This window comes from Symphalangus syndactylus, chromosome 3 (genome assembly GCF_028878055.3).
Source record: "Symphalangus syndactylus isolate Jambi chromosome 3, NHGRI_mSymSyn1-v2.1_pri, whole genome shotgun sequence".
In the NCBI taxonomy this organism is placed as follows: Eukaryota; Metazoa; Chordata; class Mammalia; order Primates; family Hylobatidae; genus Symphalangus; species Symphalangus syndactylus.
Genome location: NC_072425.2, coordinates 130,920,617 through 130,943,533, shown reverse-complemented (window position 1 = coordinate 130,943,533; position 22,917 = coordinate 130,920,617). Strand labels below are relative to the sequence as shown.

The window sequence follows — 22,917 nt, the reverse complement described above, 5'->3', positions numbered from 1 at the left end:
CACTCATAAGTGGGAGCTGAACAATGAGAACACGTGGACACAGGGAGGGGAGCAACACACACTGGGGCCTGTCAGGGTATGGTTGTGGGGAAGGAGGGTATCAGGAAAAATAGCTAATGCATGCTGAGCTTAATACCTAGGTGATGGGCTGATAGGTGCAGCAAACCATGGCACATGTTTACCTACGTAACAAACCTGCACATCCTGCACATGTATCCTGGAACTTAAAATTAAATTAAATTTTACAAAAAAGAGAAAACAAGGCCGGGTATGGTGGCTCAAGCCTTGTAATCCCAGCACTTTGGGAGGCCAAGGTGGGACCTGAGGTTAGGAGTTCAAGACTAGCCTGGCCCATGAAACCCCGTCTCTACTAAAAATACAAAAATTAGCCTAGCTTAGTGGCACATGCCTGTCATTCCAGCTACTCGGGAGGCTGAGGTAGGAGAATAACTTGAACCCAGGAGGTAGAGGTTGTAGTGAGCTGAGATTGAGTCACTGCTCTCCAGTCTGGGCAACAAAGCGAGACTCTGTCTCAAAAAAAAAAAAAAAAGGAAAGAAAAAACATATACTCTAAAATACATTTGTCCAGAATATCAATTCTATAAGAAAACATGTGCAGAGAAAAGTAAAAATTAGCAGCGATGGTTGTTTTTATAATTTGAGTTATGTGAATTTTTTCCTCTATAGTATTATATTCTTCTGTATTTTCTACATATCTACAATAAGTATATTATAATCAGGAAAAACATTAGTATTATTTTTGAAGTTACCAAGCTGTCCCACAAAGAAATATGAATGGCCAGTAATCACATGAAAATGTTTAACCTCAGTAGTAATAAAAGAAGGAAAGAATGCTCAAAAAAAAAAGAGTTTCAGTTTTGCAAGATGAAAGGAGTTCTGGAGACTGAATCATGGTGATGGTAACACAAGAATGTGAATGTACTTAATGCCACTGAACTGTATACTTAAAAATGGTAAAGATGATAAATTTTATGTTGCGTATTTTATGACAAGTAAAAATGATAATACAAAGTGGGTAAAGGATTTGGCTATGTATTTCTCCTAAGGAAATATACAAATGGCCAATAAGCACATGAAAAGATGCTCAATATCATTAGTCACCAGGGAACTGCAAATCAAGACCATGACGAGATACCACTGTATCCTCACTAAGACAGCTAAAATTAAAAAGATAGACAATAACAAATATTGGCAAGGATGTAGAGAAGTTGGAGCCCTCAAACATTGCTGGCAGCGTTATTAAGTGATTCAGTCACTTTGAAAACCAGTCTGGGCTGGGCTCGGTTGCTCACGCCTGTAATCCCAGCACTTTGGAAGGCTGAGGCAGGCAGATCACCTGAGGTCAGGAGTTCAAGGCCAGTCTGGCCAACATGGTGAAACCCCTGTCTCTACTAAAAATACAAAAATTAGTTGGGTGTGGCGGTGCACACCTGTGATCCCAGCTACTCGCGAGGCTGAGGCACGAGATCACTTGAACCCGGGAGCTGAAGGTTGCAATGAGCCAAGATCGCGCCACTGCATTCCAGCCTGGGTGACAGAGTGAGAGTGTCAGAAAAAGAAAAAGGAAAGGAAGGGAAGGGAAGGGAAGGGAAGGGAAGGGAAGGGAAGGGAAGGGAAGGGAAGGGAAGGGAAGGGAAGGGAAGGGAAGGGAAAGCAGTCTGGTATTTACTTAAAAGGTTAAACATACATTTATCATATAATGCAACAATTCTATTCAGAAGTATATAACCATGAGAACTGAAGACATAAGTCTATACAAAAAACCTGTATAAAAATATTCATAGCAGCATTATTTGTGATAGTTAAAAAGTGAAACCAATATAAACATCTATCAACTGATGAGTGGATAAGCAAAATGTGATATATCCATACAATCGATTATACGGCAATAAAAAGTAATAAAATACTGATGCATGTGACGACATGTATGAACTTTGAAAGCATGCTAAGTGAAAGAAATCAGTCATAAGAGGCCATTTATGGTATGATTCCACTTATATAATACGTCTAGAACAGGCAAATCTATAGAAACAAAAAGTAGATGAGTGTTTGCCTAGGGCTGCTGGGGGTGGAATGTGAGGTGTGACTGCTAATGGATATAGGGCTTCTTTTTGAGGTGATAAAAATGTTCTGAAATTAGATAGTGGTGATGGTTGCATAACTCTGAATATACTAAAAAACACTGAATTGTATACTTTAAATTGGTGAATTTTGTGGTTGAATTAAATCTCAAAAAAAACTGCTATTTTAAAAAATGTATTAATAAAGAAAAGGACAATCATTTTTGAAGACATTTCCAGTAAATTTATAAGAAGGCTGATGCATACTATTAAAGAACTCTCCTTGAACTCATTTTTTTTCATTTCTTTCCATGTATAATCCATCACTAAAAACTGCATCCTTAAAAGAGAATAAAAGGATAAAAAACACAAGATGAAGAAATAGGAAATAAGATGTGTAAGACCAGCCTGGCCAACATGGTGAAACCCCGTCTCTACTAAAAATACAAAAATTAGCTGGGCATGGTGGTGGGAGCCTGTAATCCCAGCTACTTTGGAGGCTGAGGTAGAAGAATCGTTTGAACCCAGGAGGCGGAGGTTGCAGTGAGCCGAGATGGCGCCACTGCACTCCAGTCTGGGCGACAGAACGAGCCTCTGCCTCAAAAAAAAAAAAAAAAAAAAAAAAAACAAACGTAAAACATTTCCCTTGCTGATTTAGGTTCAAAGCTCAAGAGTCACTTAGGTAACGTTTGTATTTCTGTAACATTTAGTACAATACCAAATTTCAGTAAATAAAAGTGTTTAGGAAGTTGATGGCATGAAATCAACTAACAGCTCTGGTTTCCTCCCCAGAACTGGGTATATGAAATTAATTGTCCAATTATCCAGCCACATAAAAATCCATATTCTTTGTGCACAGGGTCAAGACTATGTACTACTCTGGAGAATTCAGGTTGGGTAGGGAATCAGAAGGCACCACTGATATTATAGTGAATGTTGATGGTGCTCCTGGAATTGTGCAGTATACAGACTATACAGTGGCTCTGCGCCAGGTGGCATCATTTGAAAGAGAAACAAGAAACTTTTTTAAATTTCCCCTTTTTATAATCAAGAAAGCAAATTACTACCAAATAAGCATTATTCTTTCTCTTTGAGAAAGAGCAGCCATTCGGAGCACATAGATACATAGTCGCCCTGCTTTAGTGGTTCAACAAAGCCTGGTCTGAATGAACTTGCTCTACAGATATTTACAGAATTTAAATAGATACTTGGGAAAGGCAAGTTTTAAAGTAGTATAAAAAGTGAAAACCTTGAATTCGCAAGTATTTCCCCAAGGAACAGCTTGGACCAGATGGACCACAGGGGACTCCCAGACAAGACTGGCTCAACAGGAGTCCTGGTGACTGAAAAAAAAGCCTCTAATGAGAGCTCGAGATTAGGTGACACCACTTCTTTGCTTTTTTTATTTTTATTTTTTTATTTTTTTGAGACAAGGTCTTGCTTTGTTGCCCAAGCTGGGGTGCAGTGGCACAATCATAGCTCACTGCAGCCTCAACCTCCCAGGCCCAAGTGATCCTCCCATTTTAGCCTCCCAAGTAGCTGGGACCACAGATGTGCAACACCATGCCTAGCTAATTAATTTATCATTATTAATTTTTGTAGAAACAGGGTGGTGCTATGTTGCCCAGGTTGGTCTCAAGTTCCTGGACTCAAGCAGTCCTCCCACCTTGGCCTCCCAAAGTGCTAGGATTATAGGTGTGAGCCACCGTGCCCAGCCTTCTTTGCAAATTTTACCAACTGAGAGATCATGAAATAAATTATGTCTCACCCACTAAAGCACAAAAGGTTCCATTCAAGGCTTGGTTGCAATCAATGAGGTTCCCCACAAATCGAAAGAAAAAAAAGTTCAAAATGCAGTTTATATCACTGAGATATATAGTAGTTGACTATGCTTTCACAAGAAATACGTTTTTATGTCTATTCAATGTTCTTACCAGTTTGTTTATCACTGTCATACCCCGTGAATGTGCCTCATTGATTCAGTCATGTGGCTGGGAGGAGGGTCTCTGTTTTCATGTTTCATTTCACTATCATTTTATCCAGTTGATTCTTCTTAACTGCCATATTGATGCCTTAGCTTGTTTTTCGCTTCTTGCCCATTGCTTTGCCACATTACATATAACAATGATGTTAAGAATTTTTTTCTAACACTTTATGGGGGTGGTTGAGAGGATTCGTCATTCAGCCCTGAAGAACACAATGTCAAAAAGTATTTTGAGGCTAAAACGAAAATCTTTTTTTGTCAAAGGAAACAAGTTTCTCAATGCCAGCTGGTGAACATAATTGGTTCTCTGGTGGCATTATTCACAGCTTTTCCCTCTGTGTATCTCGCCCCGTTTTTTTTCTTTAGATACCTTCCATCTTGCTTGTTAAAAGCAAAGGATATTTCAGAGAATTGGAATTCATTAGTCTTCCTAACAGAGGGAGTCTATTTAGATCTAAATTGGTGGTTAGCAAATATACAGATAATTCCCCTACATTCTTATTTATCTTTTCCAGTTCCGGAGACTATAGAAACAGATGCCTCAACGTCTGGCTGGGAGGCTCTAGTCAATGGACTGGAATACAAAGGTATCTGGGATTCAGAATTGACAAAACTCAATAGAAACAAATTGAAACTCTTCACTGTTGAGTAGATTATCTCTATAATCAGATTTCCCTAAGGTACTCATAATACCCAGAAATTCTAAGACAAGACTGTAGTCTTTTATATAAACAAAACAGGAGGCAAAACATTATAATGGAGGCGAGGTGCTGGGCTGAAAGCTCTTCATTCCAAACAAAAGTTGCCAGCAGTTCAGATGCTGGCAGATGCATCCAACAAGTCATCTATTCACATTGGGAGTGTCCTTGTCTGTGCCGAATCTGTGAGTGATTTTTATCAAGTCCTTCAGAACTGTCCCCGCCTCTGGAACTAACTTTAGGCTTATCCCACCTACATGCAATAGAGACATTTGCAAAGCATTTTTAGAGTAGCCATTTGTAAAGATAATCCTAGAATTGATCCTTATATTTTTTAATTCATTCCTTCATTGGAAAGTATCAATCCAATGTCTTGGAAATCAAATACACAGTGCTGCATGTTACGGAAAATATGAATATGAGTAAGAAAGTCCTTCCTTCAAGTAGCATACACTACATTAGGGCATAATTTAACATTTTAACAAATAACTGCATGTATTAAGAAATACACAGACTTGGCTCGGCCCGGTGGCTCATGCCTGTAATCCCAGCACTTTGGGAGGCTGAGGTGAGTGGATCACTTGAGGCCAAGAGTTTGAGACCAGCCTGGGCAACATGGCGAAATCAAATCTCTACAAAAAATGCAAAAATTAGCCCGGTATGGTGGTGTACACCTGTAGTACCAGCTACTTGGGAGGCTGAGGTGGGAGGATCACCTGAGCCTGGGAGGTTGCAGTGAGCCAAGGTCACGCCACTGTACTCCAGCCTGGGTGATAGAGTGAGACCCCATCTCAAAAAAAAAAAAAAAAAAAGAAAGGACAGAAAATCCATACAGACTTAAGTGGATTTAAAGGAAGTGCTCTCACCTTGGAGAAATGAGGAAAAGTTATTTTAAGAGCTGAGATTTGAAGGACTACAATATTTTGCAGATGGAGAGTGAAGAGAAAGAAATTTGGTAGGGGAAATAGCAGAATGAATGACTTACAGGCAGGAAACAACCAGGGGTCCAGGCTCATTGTTGTACTGAGAACCCGGAGAAGAGAATGTAAGATGGTAGACAGGGAGAAAACTAGAGGGATAGAATATAAACTTTTTTCAGATTTCTGTAACAAAATTTGCCATATTCAATATGATGACATGTCTAACATAGTCTAATAACAAACAAGTATATATTCTACAACTCTGGTGGGGAAATCCCACATCTTTAAAAAGATAACGGTGTTATCCTTACCTACCATAGGGAATCTGATTTTACTTTCTTTTGTCAGGGTAGGAAGAAAGAGTTAGAAAAATATTTTCAATTCGATACACTTGTTCCAAGGGAAAATATTAATATAAATACTTTACACCTTTTCCATTTATCTCCAAATAAACCTCTAAAGGAAAGCCTGAGCAATTTTTTTTTTTTGAGACGGAGTCTCGCTCTGTCACCAAGCTAGAGTGCAGTGGAGCCACCTCAGCTCACTGCAATCTCTGCCTCCTGGGTCCAAGCGATTCTCCTGCCTCAGCCTCCCGAGTATCTGGGACTACAGGTGCCCGCCACCACGCCTGGCCAGCAATTTTCTTTATCTTAATAAATATAATGGGGCTGGGCGCAGTGGCTCACACTTGTAATCCTAGCACTTTGGGAGGCTGAGGCGGGCAGATCAGAAGGTCAGGAGTTCAAGACCAGCCCGGCCAACATGGCGAAACCCCGTCTCTACTAAACATACAAAAATTAGCCAGGCGTGGTGGTGGGTGCCTGTAATCCCAGCTACTTGGGAGGCTGAGGAAAGAGAATCACTTGAACCTGGGAGGTGGAGGTTACAGTGAGCCGAGATCGTGCCACTGCACTCCACCCTGGGCAACAGAGTGAGACTCTGTCTCAAAAATAAAAATAAAAAATAAAAATAAATACGAAGTCAGAAAGGAAAAAGATGGGCTGGACGGGATGGCTCATGCCTGTAATCCCGCCACTTTGGGAGGCTGAGGTGGGTGGATCACTTGAGGTCTGGAGACCAGCCTGGCCAACGTGGTGAAACCCCATCTCTACTAAAAAATAAAAAATTAGCCAGGTGTGGTGGTGGGCACCTGCAATCCTGGCTACTTGGGAGGCTGAGGCAGGAGAATCGCTTGAACCCAGGAGGCGGAGGTTGCAGTCAGCGGAGATCGCACCGCTGCACTACAGACTGGGCGACAGAGTGAGACCCTGTCTCAAAAAAAAAAAAAAAAAAACTTGAAAGAATTTTCTATTCAAGCTGTTTAAGACTAGGCTTTTTAGTAAGAGGTATTTCCTGGTATTTAATTAAACAATATTTTCTAAGATCTTAGGGCTAGGACTCTTACTTAATAGGATAATTGGGAAAATATGCCCATGCACAGTAGCTCATGCCCGTAATCCCAGCACTTTGGGAGGCCAAGGTGGGTAGATCACTCGATCTCAGGAGTTTGAGACCAATCTGGCCAACATAGTGTAACCCCGTCTCTACTAAAAATACAAGTTAGCTGGACATGGTGGTAGGTGCCTGTAATCCTAGCTACTCAGGAGGCTGAGGCAGGAGAACCGTTTGAACCTGGGAGGCGGAGGTTACTGTGAGCCGAGATCGAGCCATTGCACTGCATCCTGGGTGGCAGAGTGAGACTCCATCTCAAAAAACAAACAAACAAACAAAAAACTGGGAAAAGTACAACTTGTTGTTTAAAAGAGGGAATTCTGGGCCAGGCGCGGTGGCTCACTCCTGTAATCCCAACACTTTGGGAGGCTGAGGCGGGCAGATCACCTGAGGTCCGGAGTTTGAGACCAGCATGGCCAACTTGGTGAATCTCTGTCTCTGCAATACAAAATTAGCCTGACGTGGTGGCACATGTTTGTAATCCCAGCTACTCGGGAGGCAGAGGCAGGAGAATCGCTTGAACCCGGAAGTCGGAGGTTTTGGTGAGCCAAGATCACGCCATTGCACTCCAACCTGGGCAACAAGAGTGAAATCCCATCTCAAAAAAAGTAAAAATAAAAACAAAAATAAAATAATAAAAAAACGAATTTTGAGGGGTACCATTTAAATATTCCTCTTTACAATGAAACAGTTGATTAGGAGTTTATCTAAGTTGGGGGAAAATGACACCAAAGTAACCTGAATCAGTAAAAAGGAAACAAATTTAAACCTCGTACTCATTTTGTTTTTTGTTATTGTTGTTGTTATGAGACGGAGTTTTGCTCTTGTTGCCCACGCTGGAGTGCAATGGTGCGATCTCGGCTCACCACCGCAACCTCCACCTCCCAGGTTCAAGCAGTTCTCCTGCCTCAGTCTCCCGAGTAGCTGGGATTACAGGCATGCACCACCATGCCTGGCTAATTTTGTATTTTTTTTAGTAGAGACAGGGGTTTCTCCACGTTGAGGCTGGTCTCGAACTCCTGAACTCAGGTGATCCACCCGCCTCGGCCTCCCAAAGTGCTGGGATCACAGGTGTGAGCCACTGTGCCCAGCCTAAACCTTGTACTCTTAAGTTTCAAATTTATTTTTTCATTGATTTAAATGCCTAATTCTCAGTCCAAAAAAATCAAAGACTGATTCACTGCTAGCACTAAAATAGTAACATAGAAAAACATCCCTATTAAAATAAATTGAAAATGAATCATTAAATTATTGTAACAGATTATCTTAATAACATCATTTTGTGGGTATATTTTGTATGTAAATGTAAAATTGAAGATAAAAGTAGCACAAAAGAGGCGGGAGCAGGTAAATGGAATTTTACTGTTGTAAGTTTCGTACATTTTATGTGAAGTGTCAAAATATTAATTCTAAGTACACCGTAATAAGTTCATGATGAATATGGAAATTCCTAAGGCAAAGTCTAAAAAAAAAATACAAAGATGGATCGCTAAAAAGCTAATAGAGGAACTATAATCCAATATTTAGAATATTTTTAAATATGTTATTATTTTTAATATTTATTAAAAATTTTAAAATTACAGAAAATAAAGTAGGATATGAGGAATAGAACAAAAAACAGATGAGACAACTAGAAAACAAATAGCAAGATGGTACTGGCAAATGAGCTAAACATTTCCACTAAAATGCATACATTGGCTGGTCGCAGTGGCTCATACTCTAAATCCCAACACTTTCGGAGGCCAAGACAGGCAGATCACTTGAGGTCAAGAGTTTAAGACCAGCCTGGTCAACATGGTGAAACCCCGTCTCTACTAAAAATATAAAAATTAGCTGGGTGTGGTGGCGCATGCCTGTAATCCCAGCTATTCAGGAGGCTGAGGCAGGAGAATTGCTTGAACCCGGAAGGTGGAGGTTGCAGTGAGCCAAGATTGGGCCACTGCACTCCAGCCTGAGGGATAGAGTGAGACTGCATACTGAAAAAAAAAAAAAATGCATAGATTGTCATACTGGTTTAAAAAAAAAAAAAAAGCCCTAACCTGGAATAGTATTCAGCAACAAAAAGAAATGAACTATTGGTGTTCACAACGACACAGATGGACCATAAGGGAATTATGCTAAAGGAAAAAAGCCAATCTCAAAGGTAGTATACGGTATGATTCCATTTATATAATATTCTTGAAATAGCCTAAAGATGGAGAAAAGATTAGTGGTTGCCAGGGGTTAGGAGTCAGCAGAGAGAAAGGAAAGTGGCTATAAAGGGATAGCACCTGGGGGCCCTGTGGTGATGATACAATTATGTACTTTGATTGTGGTGCTGATTACAAAAAGCTACACATGTAATAAAATTACATAGAACTACACACACACACACACACACACACACACACACACACGAGTACACGTAAACTGGAGAAATCTGAATAAGCTCTATAGATTGTACCAGTGGTAATTTTCTAGTATTGACACTGTACTATATATATATATTTGCAAGATGTTAACAGTACCAGAGATTGAGTAAAGTGTACACAGGGCCTGCCTATATATTTCTGTTCAGCATGTACCTAACTATATATTGTCTGTAAGAAATGACTTCAAATACAAAGGACATCAAATGATACAAATAGATTGGAAATAAAAGGATGGCCAAGAATATGCCATGTGGGAAGCAAGCATAAGAAAAACTTCATAAAAGGGAATATTATCAGAGATGAAGTGGAGCGTTTCATAACAGTAAAAGGATCTGTTCATTAAGAAGACATATAGGCCGGGCACAGTGGCTCACCTGTAATACCAGCACTTTGGGTGGCCAAGGCGGGCAGATTGCTTAAGCTCAAGAGTTAATGACCATGGTGGGCAATATGGCAAAACCCCGTCTCCACCAAAAATACAAAAACTAGCTGGGTGTGGTGGCATGTGCCTGTAGTCCCAGCTACTCAGGAGGGTGAGGCAGGAGAATTGTCTGAGCCCAGGAGGTTGAGGCTGCAGTGAGACACAGTCATGCCACTGCACTGCAGCCTGGGCGACAGAGTAAAATATTGTCTCAAAAAATAAAAAACCCCAAAGACAAAAAAAAATAAGTCTAAATGTGTATGCACCTAATAACATAGCTTCAAAATACATGAAGCAAAAGTTGACAGAACCAAAGAAAGAAATAGACAAACTACAATCATAATTGGAGATTTTAACATTCCCCTCCATGAAGTTAATAAAATAACTGGAAGAAAAAAAATAGAAGATTTCGGCCGGGAGCTGTGGCTCACGTCTGTAATCCCACCACTTTGGGAGGCCAAGGTGGGTGGATCACCTGACGTCAGGAGTTCAAGACCAGCCTGGCCAACATGGTGAAACCCCATGTCTACTAAAAGTAGAAAAATTAGCTGGGCATGGTGGCAGGCACCTGTAATCCCAGCTACTCGGGAGGTTGAGGCAGGAGAATCACTTGAACCCAGGAGGTGGAGGTTGCAGCAAGCTGAGATCATGCCACTGCACTCCAGCCTGCGGGACAAGAGTAAGACTTCGTCTCAAAAAAAAGAAAAAAAAATAGGAGATTTCAACACCACTATCAACCACATTTATTGAATTAATATTTATAGGGCAGTATACCATTCTGTTCGACATTGTACTGGAGGCCCTAGTCAGGGTAACAAGACACTAGAAGGAAACAAAGGTATAAAGATTGGAAAGAAAGAAGTAAAACTGTATTTCCTCACAGACAACATGATTTTCTACACAGAAAATCTGAAAGAATCTACCAAAAAAAGCCTGTTAAGCGAAAAAGAAATGGCTGGGCGCAGTGGCTCACGCTTGTAATCCCAGCACTTTGGGAGGCCGAGGCAGGCGGATCATGAGGTCAGGAGATCGAGACCACGGTGAAACCCTGTCTCTACTAAAAATACAAAAAATTAGCTGGGCGTGGTGGCGGGCGCCTGTAGTCCCAGCTACTCGGAGAGGCTGAAGCAGGAGAATGGCGTGAACCCGGGAGGCGGAGCTTGCAGTGAGCCGAGATCGCGCCACTGCACTCCAGCCTGGGTGAGAGAGCGAGACTCCGTCTCAAAAAAAAAAAAAAAAAAAAAAGAAATGTAAGGGTCACAGAATCCCAGACCAATATATGGAAATCAACTGTGTTTTTGCATGCTAGCAACAAACAACTAGATTCAAATTTAAAATACCATTTATAGTAACAAAAAATGTGAAATACTTAGGAATAAATTTAGCCAAATGTGTGCAAAACACTAAAAATGATGAAACATTAATAAAAGAAGTTAAAGAACTAAACAGAGAGATACACTATATGTTTGGACTGGATAACTCAGTATTATTAAGATGTCAGTTCTCCTCAAATTTATCTATAGATTCAACGCAGTACCAATCAAAATTCCAGAAGTTTTTTAAAATAGACATTGATGAGTCAATTCTAAAGTTTATATGGAAATGCAAACAACCTAGAAAAGTTGAAACAATTTTTAAAAAGAAGAACAGGATTAGAAGATTCACATTATCTTACTTCAAGACTTCCATAATGCTACAGTGATCAAAACAGTGTGGTTTTGTTAGAAAGACAAACGTACAGATGAGTTGAATAGAATAGAGTCAAGAAATAAGCTCAGAGTATATAAATAACTCTTGTAACCTGATAATAAAATAATAAACAGCCAAACTTTAAAAATAAAAGATTTGAGCAGATATATTACCAAAGAAGATATACAGTTGGCAATTGGCAAATAAGCACATGAAAAAATGTTCAACATGTTCGAATGTTAGGGAAATAAAAATTAAAAACTACATTGAGATACGACTGCAAACCTACTACAATGGTTAAAATTTTAAAGACTGGGCCGGGCGCGGTGGCTCATGCCTGTAATCCCACCACTTCGGAAGCCCGAGGCAGGTAGATCACCTGAGGTCAGGAGTTCGAGACCAGCCTGGCCAACATGGGGAAACCGTCTCTACTAAAAGTACAAAAATTAGCCAGGCATGTTGGTAGGTGCCTGTAATCCCAGCTACTCGGGAGACTGAGGCAGGGGAACCACTTGAACCCAGGAGGCGGAGGTTGCAGTGAGCTGAGATCATGCCACTGCACTCCAGCCCAGGCAACAAGAGCGAGACTCTGTCTAAAAAAAAAACATCTAAATATCGACAATGTCAAGGAGTAATGATTATGTGGAGAAACTGAAGCTCTCACACATTATGAGTGATATGCAAAATGATAACAGCCACTTTGGAAAAAAGCTGGACAGCTTCTTATAAAATTAAACATAGACCCATCATATAACTCACCAATACTATACCTAAGCATTTATCCAAGAGAAAGAAAAACATATGCAAATGTTTATAGTGGCTTTATTCATAATTGCCCCCAAATGGAAACAATCCATGTGTCCAACAACTGGTAAACAGATAAATTGTAGTGCATCTGTACAATAAAATACTACTACTGAGTTATGCAACGATATGGATAAATCTCAAAGGCATGATGCTAAGTGAAAGAAGCCATGCACAAAAGATAAAATAACATATAATTCCATTTATGTAATATTCTGTATAAGCCAAAACTAGAGGGAAAAAAAAAATCAGATTACTGGGTCCCAGAGACTCTGTCTGTCTCTTGCCTCTGTCTCAAAAACACAAACAAAGTCAGTAGAAGAAAAGAAATATGTAAAGATATCTAAAGAGCATGGGAGGTTGAGGCTGCAGTGAGCCGTGATCATGCCACTACACTCCAGCCTGAGTAACAGAGTGAGACCCTGTCTCAAAGCAAAATAAAACAAAACAAAACAAAACAAACAAAAAAATTACAAAGCCCAAAGTTGCCTCTTTGAAAAAAATAAAATTGATAAAACTATGACAAGATTAGTCAAGGGAAAATATGAGAAAACACAAATTACCAACATGAGACAGAAAAGCCATATCACGAGAGATCCCATGGGCATGAAAATAATAGAAAAAAAATATGAACAACTAAGTCAATAAATTTGACAAACTGGATGAAGGAGACAAATTCCTTAAAAATACAAATTAACAAAACTGACACAAGAAAAAATTGAATATGTGTAAATAAAGTTGAATTTGCATTTGATTACCTTCCCACAAAGAAAGCTCCAGATCCCTATAATTTTACTGGTAAATTCTATCAGACGTTAAGGAAGAAAAAATATTCACATTATACAATGCCTTCAGAAAATGGAGAAGGAAACAATTCTCAACAATTCTGTTTTATAAGGCCAACACAATCCTGATACCAAAACCAGATGAGAAGACTAGAGTCTAATGCCCCTCACCAACAAACATGTAATATATATTAATTAGAAAATAAAATTCAATACAAAAATTAGCCAGGTGTGGTGGTACACACCTGTAATCTTAGCTACTTGGGTGGCCGAGGCATGAGAATTGCTTGAAGCTAGGAGGCAGAGTTTGCAGTGAGCTGAGATTGTGTCCCTGGACTCCAGCCTGGGTGACAGAGCAAAACTGTCTCAAAAAAACAAAATTAATTTAATTTAATTTTTTTTTTTTTTTTTTTGAGACAGAGCTTCACTCTTGTTGCCCAGGCTGGAGTGCAATGGCACAATCTCGGCTCACCGCAACCTCTGTCTCCCAGGTTCAAGCAGTTCTCCTGCCTCAGCCTCCCAAGTAGCTGGGATTACAGGCATGCACCACCACGCCTGGCTAATTTTGTATTTTTAGTAGAAATGGGGTTTCTCCATGTTGAGGCTGGTCTCAAACTCCTGACCTCAGGTGATCCACCTGCCTCGGCCTCACAAAGTGCTGGGATTACAGGCATGAGCCACCATGCCCAGCCAATTAAATTTAATTTTGAAAAATTTTTAAAATCTTTTTAAAAATTTAAAAAACAGTTCATTAAAATGGACTTTGTCTTAGTCCGTTTTTCTGTTCCTATATCTGAAAACCTGAGACTGTGTAATATTAAAAAAAATTACTTTTTACAGTTCTGGAGGCTGGGAAGTTCAAGCTCAAGGAGCTGCGTCTGATCAGGGCCACTTCACTGCATCATAACATGGAGGAGGGCATCTCACAGCAAGAGGTCAAGAGCACGTCAGGTGAGCTTTCTCTCCCTCTTCTTATATAGCCACCACCCTTATTACCTTCCAAGGGCCCCACCTCCAAATACCATCAACATATGAATTTGCAGATGAAATTTTGGAGGCCAGGCATGGTGGCTCACACCTGTAATCCCAGCACTTTGGCAGGGCGAGGCAGGTGGATCACCTGAGGTCAGGAGTTTGAGACAAGCCTGGCCAACATGGCAAAACCCCGTCTCTATTAAAAATAAAAAAATTAGCCAGGTGTGATGGCACGTGCCTGTAGTCCCAGCTACTCAGGAGACTCAGGCTGGAGTATGGCTTGAACATGGAGGCGGAGGTTACAGTGAGCCGAGATTGCGCCATTGCATTCCAGCCTGGGTGACAGAGAGAGATTTCATCTAAAAATAAAAATTAAAAAAAAAAAGGCCAACCACAGTGGATCACACCTGTAATCCCAGCACTTTGGGAAGCCGAGGTGGGCAGATCACCTGAGGTCAGGAGTTCGAGACCAGCCTGGCCAACATGGTGAAACCCCATCTCTATTAAAAATACAAAAAAAAAAAAAAAATTAGCCAGGCGTAATGGCAGGCACCTGTAATCCCAGCTACTCGGGAGGCTGAGGCAAGAGAATCACTTGAACCCAGGAGGTGGCGGTTGCAGTGAGCCAAGATTGCACCATTGCACTCCAGCCTGGGGGACAAGAGCGAGACTGTGTCTCAAAAAAAAAAAAAAAAAAAAGAAGAAGAAAGAAAGAAACTTGGGGACACATTCAAACCATAACAAACTAACAAACGTCAGCAAATTTGAAAATTTCTATTCATTGTAAGACCCATCAAGAAAGTGAATAGCCAAGACACAGACTGGGAATAAACATTATATAATATGTGTATGTATTATGTAATTACTATATTATATGTTATATTATAATAATGATATAACTGCATATTATATAATATAGGAGGTAATATCTAACAAAAGACTGTGCCCAGAATGTATAAATAGCTCCTATAAATCTATAATAACAATTTTAAAAAACCAATGATCCAATTTTAAAAATAAGAGAAGGTTTAAATGGGCGCTTCGCAAAGAAAAATCTATAAGTAGCCAATAAGCACAAGAAAAAGAGCTCAAAATCATTAGCCATTAGGGAAATTTTAATAAAACCTCAATGAAATGCCATTATACCCTTACTAGAATGACTAAAATTAAAAAGACTGGTAACACCAAATGTTGGCGCGGATGTGTCGCAATAGGAACTCTCATAGCTTACTGGTGGGAGTGTAAAATGCACAATCACTTTACAAATCAGTATGGCAGTTTCTCATTAAGTGTACACCCTCCTGTGACCCAGTCATAGAACTTCTAGGTTTTACTTAAAAGGAATGGAAACATATACACAAAAAGACTCATACAAGAAGATTCTTAGCAGCTTTATTCATACTATCCTAAAATTAGAAACAACCCAAATGCCTGTCAACAGGAGAATGGGTAAACAAATCATGATATAGCCATAACTGAATACTACTTATTAAGAAAAAAGAACAAACTACTGATACACACCGCAGCATAAGTGAATCTCAAAATGCCGAGTGAAAAAGCCAGACACAATCGAGTACACACAATAAAATTTCATCACATGGAATTCTACAACCAGCAAAACTAATCACTGCTGAAAGAAATAATCAGAAGAGTATTTGTCTCTGTGGGTGAAGAGGATGGGGATGGGCTAGGAAGGGAACAAGGGACCTTTTTGGGGATCTTTGATATCTTGATAGAGATATGGGTTATATGGCCAGGCACAGTGGCTCACGCCTGTAATCCCAGCACTTTTGGGAGGCTGAGGCGGCCAGACCACTTGAGGTCAGGAGTTCAACACCAGCCTGGCCAACATGGTGGAACTCCATCTCTACTAAAAAATATAAAAATGAGCCAGGTGTGGTGGCAGACACCTATAACCCCAGCTACTCAGGAGGCTGAGGCAGGAGAATTGCTTGTCCCTGTGAGGTGGAGGCTGCAGTGAGCCAAGATGGTGCCACTGCACTCCAGCCTGGGCAACAGAGTGAGACTCCATCTCAAAAGATAAGTAGCCGGGTGTGGTGGCTCACATCTGTAATCCCAGCACTTTGGGAGGCCGAAGTGGGCAGATCATTTGAGGTCAGGCGTTCGAGACTAGCCTGACCTATAGGGTGAAACCCCATCTCTACTAAAAATACAAAATTAGTCGGGTGTGGTGGTGCATGCCTGTAATCCCAGCTACTCAGGAGGCTGAGGCAGGAGAATCATTTGAACCCGGGAGGCAGAGGTTGCAGTGAGCTGAGATCATGCCACTGCACTCCAGCCTGGGTGACAGAGCCAGAATCTGTCTCAAAATAAATAAATAAATAAATAAATGTTATATGGGCATATGTAATTAGCAACACTCATCAGCTTGTACACTTAAGATCTGTGTGTTTCCATATATGTATGTTTTACCTCAATTAGGAAACAATTTTTGAGAAGTAAATGGAAAAACAATGATTAAATTACTTTAAGAAAATGAGCTCAGTAAAGTCTGCTTTTAAGAGAAATTGCCGGGCGCAGTGGCTCACGCCTGTAATCCCAGCACTTTGGGAGGCCGACGCAGATGGATCACTTGAGGTCAGGAGTTCAAGACCAGCCTGACCAACAGGTGAAACCCCGTCTCTACTAAAAATGCAAAAATTAGCCGGGCATGGTGGCACTTGCCTGTAATTCCAGCTACTAGGGAGGCTAAGGCAGGAGAATCGCTTGAACCCAGGAGGCAAAGGTTGCAGTGAGCCGAGATCGTGCCATTGGACTCCAGCCTGGGTGACAGAGAGACTCCGTCTCAAAAAAAAAAAAAAAAAGAGAGAGAGAGAAATCAAAATAACTCTGGGACCAATTGAAATCAAAGACTTTGTAATTAGAAAAAAGGAGGAAGAGGAAGAGGTGCTAACCATCAGGATCATCACTTGTTGATGGCTTCCTAAGAACTCTGTCAACTACTTTACAGTGTTCGTTTCATTCCCACAGTGCGTCTTTCAGACGTAGGAGAAAAAGGATGCTTTAATAAACAAATTCTCCCCACCATCCTTAGCAAATGCTTCAGATATAAAAGCCCCCTTATAAACTCAAGATAATAAGGCATTTTTTTCTCTCTTTTAAATCTCAAGCAATAAGTAGTGAATCTCTTCTTAAATCTGTTATTATCATTAACAAATGTGAACCATAGGATAAAATACCTATTACTGTTTTTGGTTTCAGCAATATTCATACAATATGTACTGTGATCTATGACTACAATTTTTTTTTTTTTTTTTTTTTGGAGACAAGGTCTGGCTCTGCCACCCAGGCTGGAGTGCAGTGGCATGATCATGGCTCATTGCGGCCTCAACCTCCCAAGCTCAAGCTATCCTCCCTCTTCAGCCTCTTGAGTAGCTGGGACTACAGGTATACACCACCACGCCTGGCTAGTTTGTGTATTTTTGGTACAGACAAGGTTTCACCATGCTGCCTAGGCTGGCCCCCAACTCGTGTCCTCAAGCGATCTGCCTACCTTGGCCTCCCAATGTGCTAGGATTACAGGCATGAGCCACCACACCCAGCTTCACAATTCTTAAAACATCTTAATTCCATGATCTAGACGATTTGCCCTTCGCAGTGTCCACTGGGGGCTAGAAAGCATGATTTGCCTAACGCATATTTTACTTAACTGCTGAAATGAATCTAGCACAACTTCCCTGACAGTTCGACTACAGTCTCAAGAATACAACCTCTCATGGGCTCCTGCATGAACTGCAGACTGTTTTAAAAGACGTTAACAAGAATAGGAAGGGGCAAGATGGTCCTTACCACATCCAATATAGCATGGACGAACAGGTCCAGGTAGACTGTGGTGGCCTTGGTCCAGTTGTAAACTGGTCTCACTTCTTTATGATATTTCTGTAATAGCTGCTTGCTGAGATGATACAGAGCAGAATCCCGGGGATGATGTGTGTCTGTGGCTAGAATTCCTGGAAAAGAAACTATCATTGTGAAGATAAAAGTAAGAGGAGCTTGGTTTCTTTAGGAGGTTTCAGACTGTTCAGGACTCGGTGGCTCTTACTAGAATATAGCTTTCAGCTCACCAAAATCTGCATCAATTCACAGCCAGCTGGTGGGGCCATTGGCAAACGCTTAAAGTAAACTGATGGCCTAAGTGCCCAATGGAGAAATCTCATTGTAAAAATAGGTAAATCAACGCCATCTCCAAGGTTGCAAAACTACCTACAATTCCATTGTACAACAATCTTGCATTTTGGAGACAGAATAATTTCTTTATTCCTGTATCATCCTCTCCTAACATCTAGAATAAAACCCACCTACACACATAGCCAAAACTCCCGCCTTGGTTTTTCTTTTGATTTTTCATTTGTAATTCAAAAATTCAATAGAAAAATCAAGCAAAAAAAAAATGAAGAAATCTGTTAACCCAAAAAACTTGTATAGATTTCTAGATAATGGGATTAACGGGAGCCCAATTTGTACTTTTCTCCTCAAAAATCTCTTTTCTCATTTCACCTGTCCTTAAATAAAATGCACTTGTCAGAAAATGAGATCTTTGTTTTGAGAAAATTCTCTCTGGTTCCAGGGAACAACCATATCTTCTGACTCAAAAATCTTGATTTGTAGAGGAGCTGTGATTGGTGTTGAGGCCAGGGAGGCCAGGGGAAGGGAAGCAAGAGAAATGAGCACCAGCAATTGGAAGTGACAAATTTGTGAGGGCTTTCTCTGAATTGCAAAAAGATATTTTGTTCACAAGCTTTGCCAGCCCTTAGGGGATTCAATGCTTCACGCAGTCATTGGACCGAAGCAAATTGCACACCTCCTGACAAAGTGCATGAGTGAAATCTCTCTGTAGTGTCCTGCGTGTGAATTTGCCTGGGTTCTCAGTGGTTTTGATGGTTATTTTGATGAGCTGCCGAAGGTATGAGGGATCCAGCAGGAAACTGTAAATGAGATCGCTTCTCCCTGTGCGACAATCCTGTTTATACCCATTTCTTTATGAATGATGTCATGTCACTTGCCGCCACAGGCAGCAATTTCTATGATTTAACAATGTCAGTGTGACCAAAATGCTAACAACAATGCTGGAGGTGCAATGCCAGACTCCTTGTGGGCAGTGCAATATACACTTTCATTACTGTCGGAACTGGGAATCTAATGAGCATTTTAACTCCCTAACTATTCACCCAAGAAGATGCCTAAAATGGTGTTAGCTATTCAGGCGTGCAGGACTAAGGTGGGTGGCTTGCATCAGGCATCATTTGTAGGGTTTTTGTGAACTGTTATTGTCAAAAAGTGTGCTGTGAATCTCTCTACCTGAGAACATTTCTCACTGGTGTACCCCAGCGGAGGGAAGTCAGGAGCACAAAGCAAAGCTGGCCCAGTGCTTTTCCTGCCAACTTTGCTGTGGGCAGCTTCACGTTTACCTCGCTTGGAAGCTCCCAATTCAAGTCTCAGTTGGGGAAACACTGAAATGAGTATGTTTCAATACAGGAAATTACCTGAGACAGCATTAAAACATAATTCTGAGAAATGAATATGTGTTCCTCGCACCGTCTGCTCACAAAGACTCAAACTCCCCTCTGCGATCTTGTCTAGGAAGCAATCCGTAGGTTCCCTATGGATAAACTCATGTTTTCTAGAATGGGTCAAAATCTTGGTTAAAAAGAGAAAGTTCTGGAAGCTAGGACTAGGAACAAAAGAGAATCAAGCACTGAAAGGAGAAAAATAATAAGCAAATGGAAATGCGCTTAAATAAACCAAAAGGGGAAAGAGTTCTTTGTTTAAGATGGGAAGAAACAATAAATTACATTTCTACTATGAATGCAAATTTGCCTGGAGAAAGATCAATTACAGGAGAGAGATTAAGGATTTAAGTGACCATTAATTAACAGTAAATTATGCCCCTTGAAAGCTAATGTGACATTCACACAAGCACTAAATGACTCACAGCTCAGTGATGTTTCAACAGACACTGATGGAAGCTATCAACAGACCCAGAAAAGATTCCTCGCCAAAACTGCCTTCTTGAATGCTAATAATCAGCTTCAAATAATTCACTTGTAAGATTTCTGGAAAGTAGAATGTGTTAGGGACTGAGCTATGAGGCACTTGTAGGTGAAGAGAGATTGAAAAGGAGGAAGATAAGAACAAAATAAAATTATTCCTTTGTTTTCCTTGTTTTAATGACTTACTCTCCCATGCACCTATCTTAAAGTGTTCAGGGCACCTTGATGGAAAGCGCTATTCTTGCTTTAGTTTCTATGTATCTGTAGGATTACAAGAGAGTTACACATATATCTGAGAGGTTAAAAGGAAATGAGATTTATGTATTGAATTCCTAACACTAATTGAATGCTGACTGTATGCCAGGCACCAGGCTAAGCCCTCACATGAATGATCTCCTTCAACGTTCCCAACAAACTTATGAGACAGGTACTCTACAGCTCTGTGAGGAGTGCACTATTCCTGCAGGTGAGGGACTATTGGCATAGTGAGGTTAGCACTGCCCAAGGTCATGAAGCTTGCAAGCGAAGGGAGTGATATTTACACACAGCTGGTCTGGATTCGAAGTCCAAGCTCTTAATCATGACGCTACATGATTAAGTGTAACCTGGCTCCCTGAGAATATTAGGAACAACAGCAAGTAACCTTTCAAAAAGAAGACTGACATGTTGTATGGAGTATATTATTGGACAGAAATAGCCAGTGGTATTTTCTGTATGTGTTTTCAGGTTAATAATATCTTACATTTGCATTGCACCTTAAAATTTAACAATGCTATCTTATTTGATTGTCATGAATATCCAAAATAAAGTTAACTCACAGGAAAACTGAGTCTCTAAGAGATTAATTGACTTCCCAGGGTTACGTGGCTGGTGAGCAGTGAAGCAGGAATTAGCTGGCTCTCCTTGTTCAGGCCTCCTTCTATGCCAGCACACTGCCCCCCCGATTGGTTCAGTGCTCTTACATTTACAAATCATCTTGATTTGTAAATATAGTAAAATATGTAAAGTAAATATAGTAAAACCCAGTAAAATTCCACAGGGCAGATCTTTCTGTAACAAGTATCCACGGAATGATTTATGGTAAAGCACTGGTTATCAGACACTATTAAAACACTTCTTCCTGCTACATTTAGAACAAAAATCATGCATAATACAACACATTAGAGAGATATTGTTAAGAACTTGGTCTGTTTTCTTACCTTCATTTTTCTATTTTATCTTAGTTTAATGTTCACAATTATTTTCTGCTAAGAAACCCTTTTGGCATTTAATGACACTTCCTCTGTTTTTATTTTCTACAATTAAGATATGCTTTTATCCTTTATATTCAACATCCAGGATTTTTATACTTTAATGATAAGTGGCTATTTTTCTTCTCTACCCAATAAAAGAATCATTTCCAGCTTCCTGGCTACCAAATTTCTAACTCATCTCTATAATTGACTCATTCCACTTCCAGTTACATTCTAAAACTTGAGAATTCAGATATGAGCTCTAGGAGAAACCTCAAGAAAGCGGGGTGTTGAGAAACACCAGCATAATCATAAATTCTTGATTTGTGCATGTGTACTAAGAATCAATTGTATCCTAACTAAAATGATCCAATTCAGTAGAGTTAATACTGGTGCCATGGAACTATAGTTCTAGAAATTTAGAAAAAAAAGTATTAACTTCTAAATTACTTTTAAGAGGAATTGTAGACTCAAAACTTACCAGTTTATAGTACCTGTCTTTAGAGATATACTCATCACCTATGTAAATTTTGTAAGGCGAGATGTTAAGGCCTCTAATACCAAAATGATATACATCTATCTGTAGCCGTGACAAATCTAACGGACTTTTTCTCTGGGCTGCTAACAGCTGATAATGAAGCCAAGACTATTTTGGATAATAAAAACATATTATCCACACATAAAAGCGAATTTGAAAAAGAATGCCCCAAACTCTCAATCAAGCTGCAGAGAGCTTGATTTCTAGAGAAGCAGAGATTTATCAAGCAATTATAACATTTCAGAGCATATTTTCAGCTATATGTAAAAAGCCCCACAGTCTGATGCTATATGTATATGTATTTGCAATCCAAGGAACAAAGTCAGAAACAAATCATTGTTTTCCATATAGCTTCACAGGACTGGCATTTTACAGATGATGAATAAAAGCAAACATGCCTGAGAAGTTCTATAGCACAGTGTATACAAATATTGTCTCTATCTTCTAAGAGTTAATCCTTAATGCCTAGTAAAATCATTAAAAGGACTCACCTGCAGCCACCAGGATGCAGGCCCACAGGGGAGCCATTACACTTGCCAACATTCCTGGGCAGATCCCAAAAAGGAGAAATGCAAACTTGCCTACCAGATGGAATGCCGCTCAATTTTTCCTAACAGGGTTCCTCTCCATTCTGTTCTCCTCCTTCTCCGTTTGCCATTTGATGCTATCCTTACTAGTGCTATTTTGTAAACACTCAGTGGGACCAAAGGCAATACCAGCACCATGCAAATGTTTTGGAATTGATGCCATCATGAAATCCCTTAACTTCTCCCTTTGGTTCTGCCCCAAGATCAGACCGTGGCCAACATTTCCATTTGCCTGACAGGAGATAGCTAAGTGAATAATGTAATCTAAGAGGAGCCCCTAAGGAGAGGAAATTCCACACTAATATGATTTCCTTTACAGCCTTTACCTA

The 22,917-nt window shown here is 40.2% G+C and overlaps 1 protein-coding gene across 1 annotated transcript in view; it reads right to left on the bottom strand.

Moving 5' to 3' along the window:
* Positions 1 to 22,544, bottom strand: part of HTR3B (5-hydroxytryptamine receptor 3B) — a 40,901-nt gene extending 18,357 nt beyond the window's left edge. The window contains exons 1-2 of the mRNA XM_055273202.2: positions 22,493 to 22,544; positions 18,031 to 18,191 (exon numbers count right to left, since the gene is read on the bottom strand). Coding sequence (XP_055129177.1) covers positions 18,031 to 18,191; positions 22,493 to 22,544 — 213 coding nt within the window. The remainder of the gene's footprint in view (positions 1 to 18,030; positions 18,192 to 22,492) is intronic.
* Between the last annotated feature and the right edge of the window lie 373 nt (positions 22,545 to 22,917).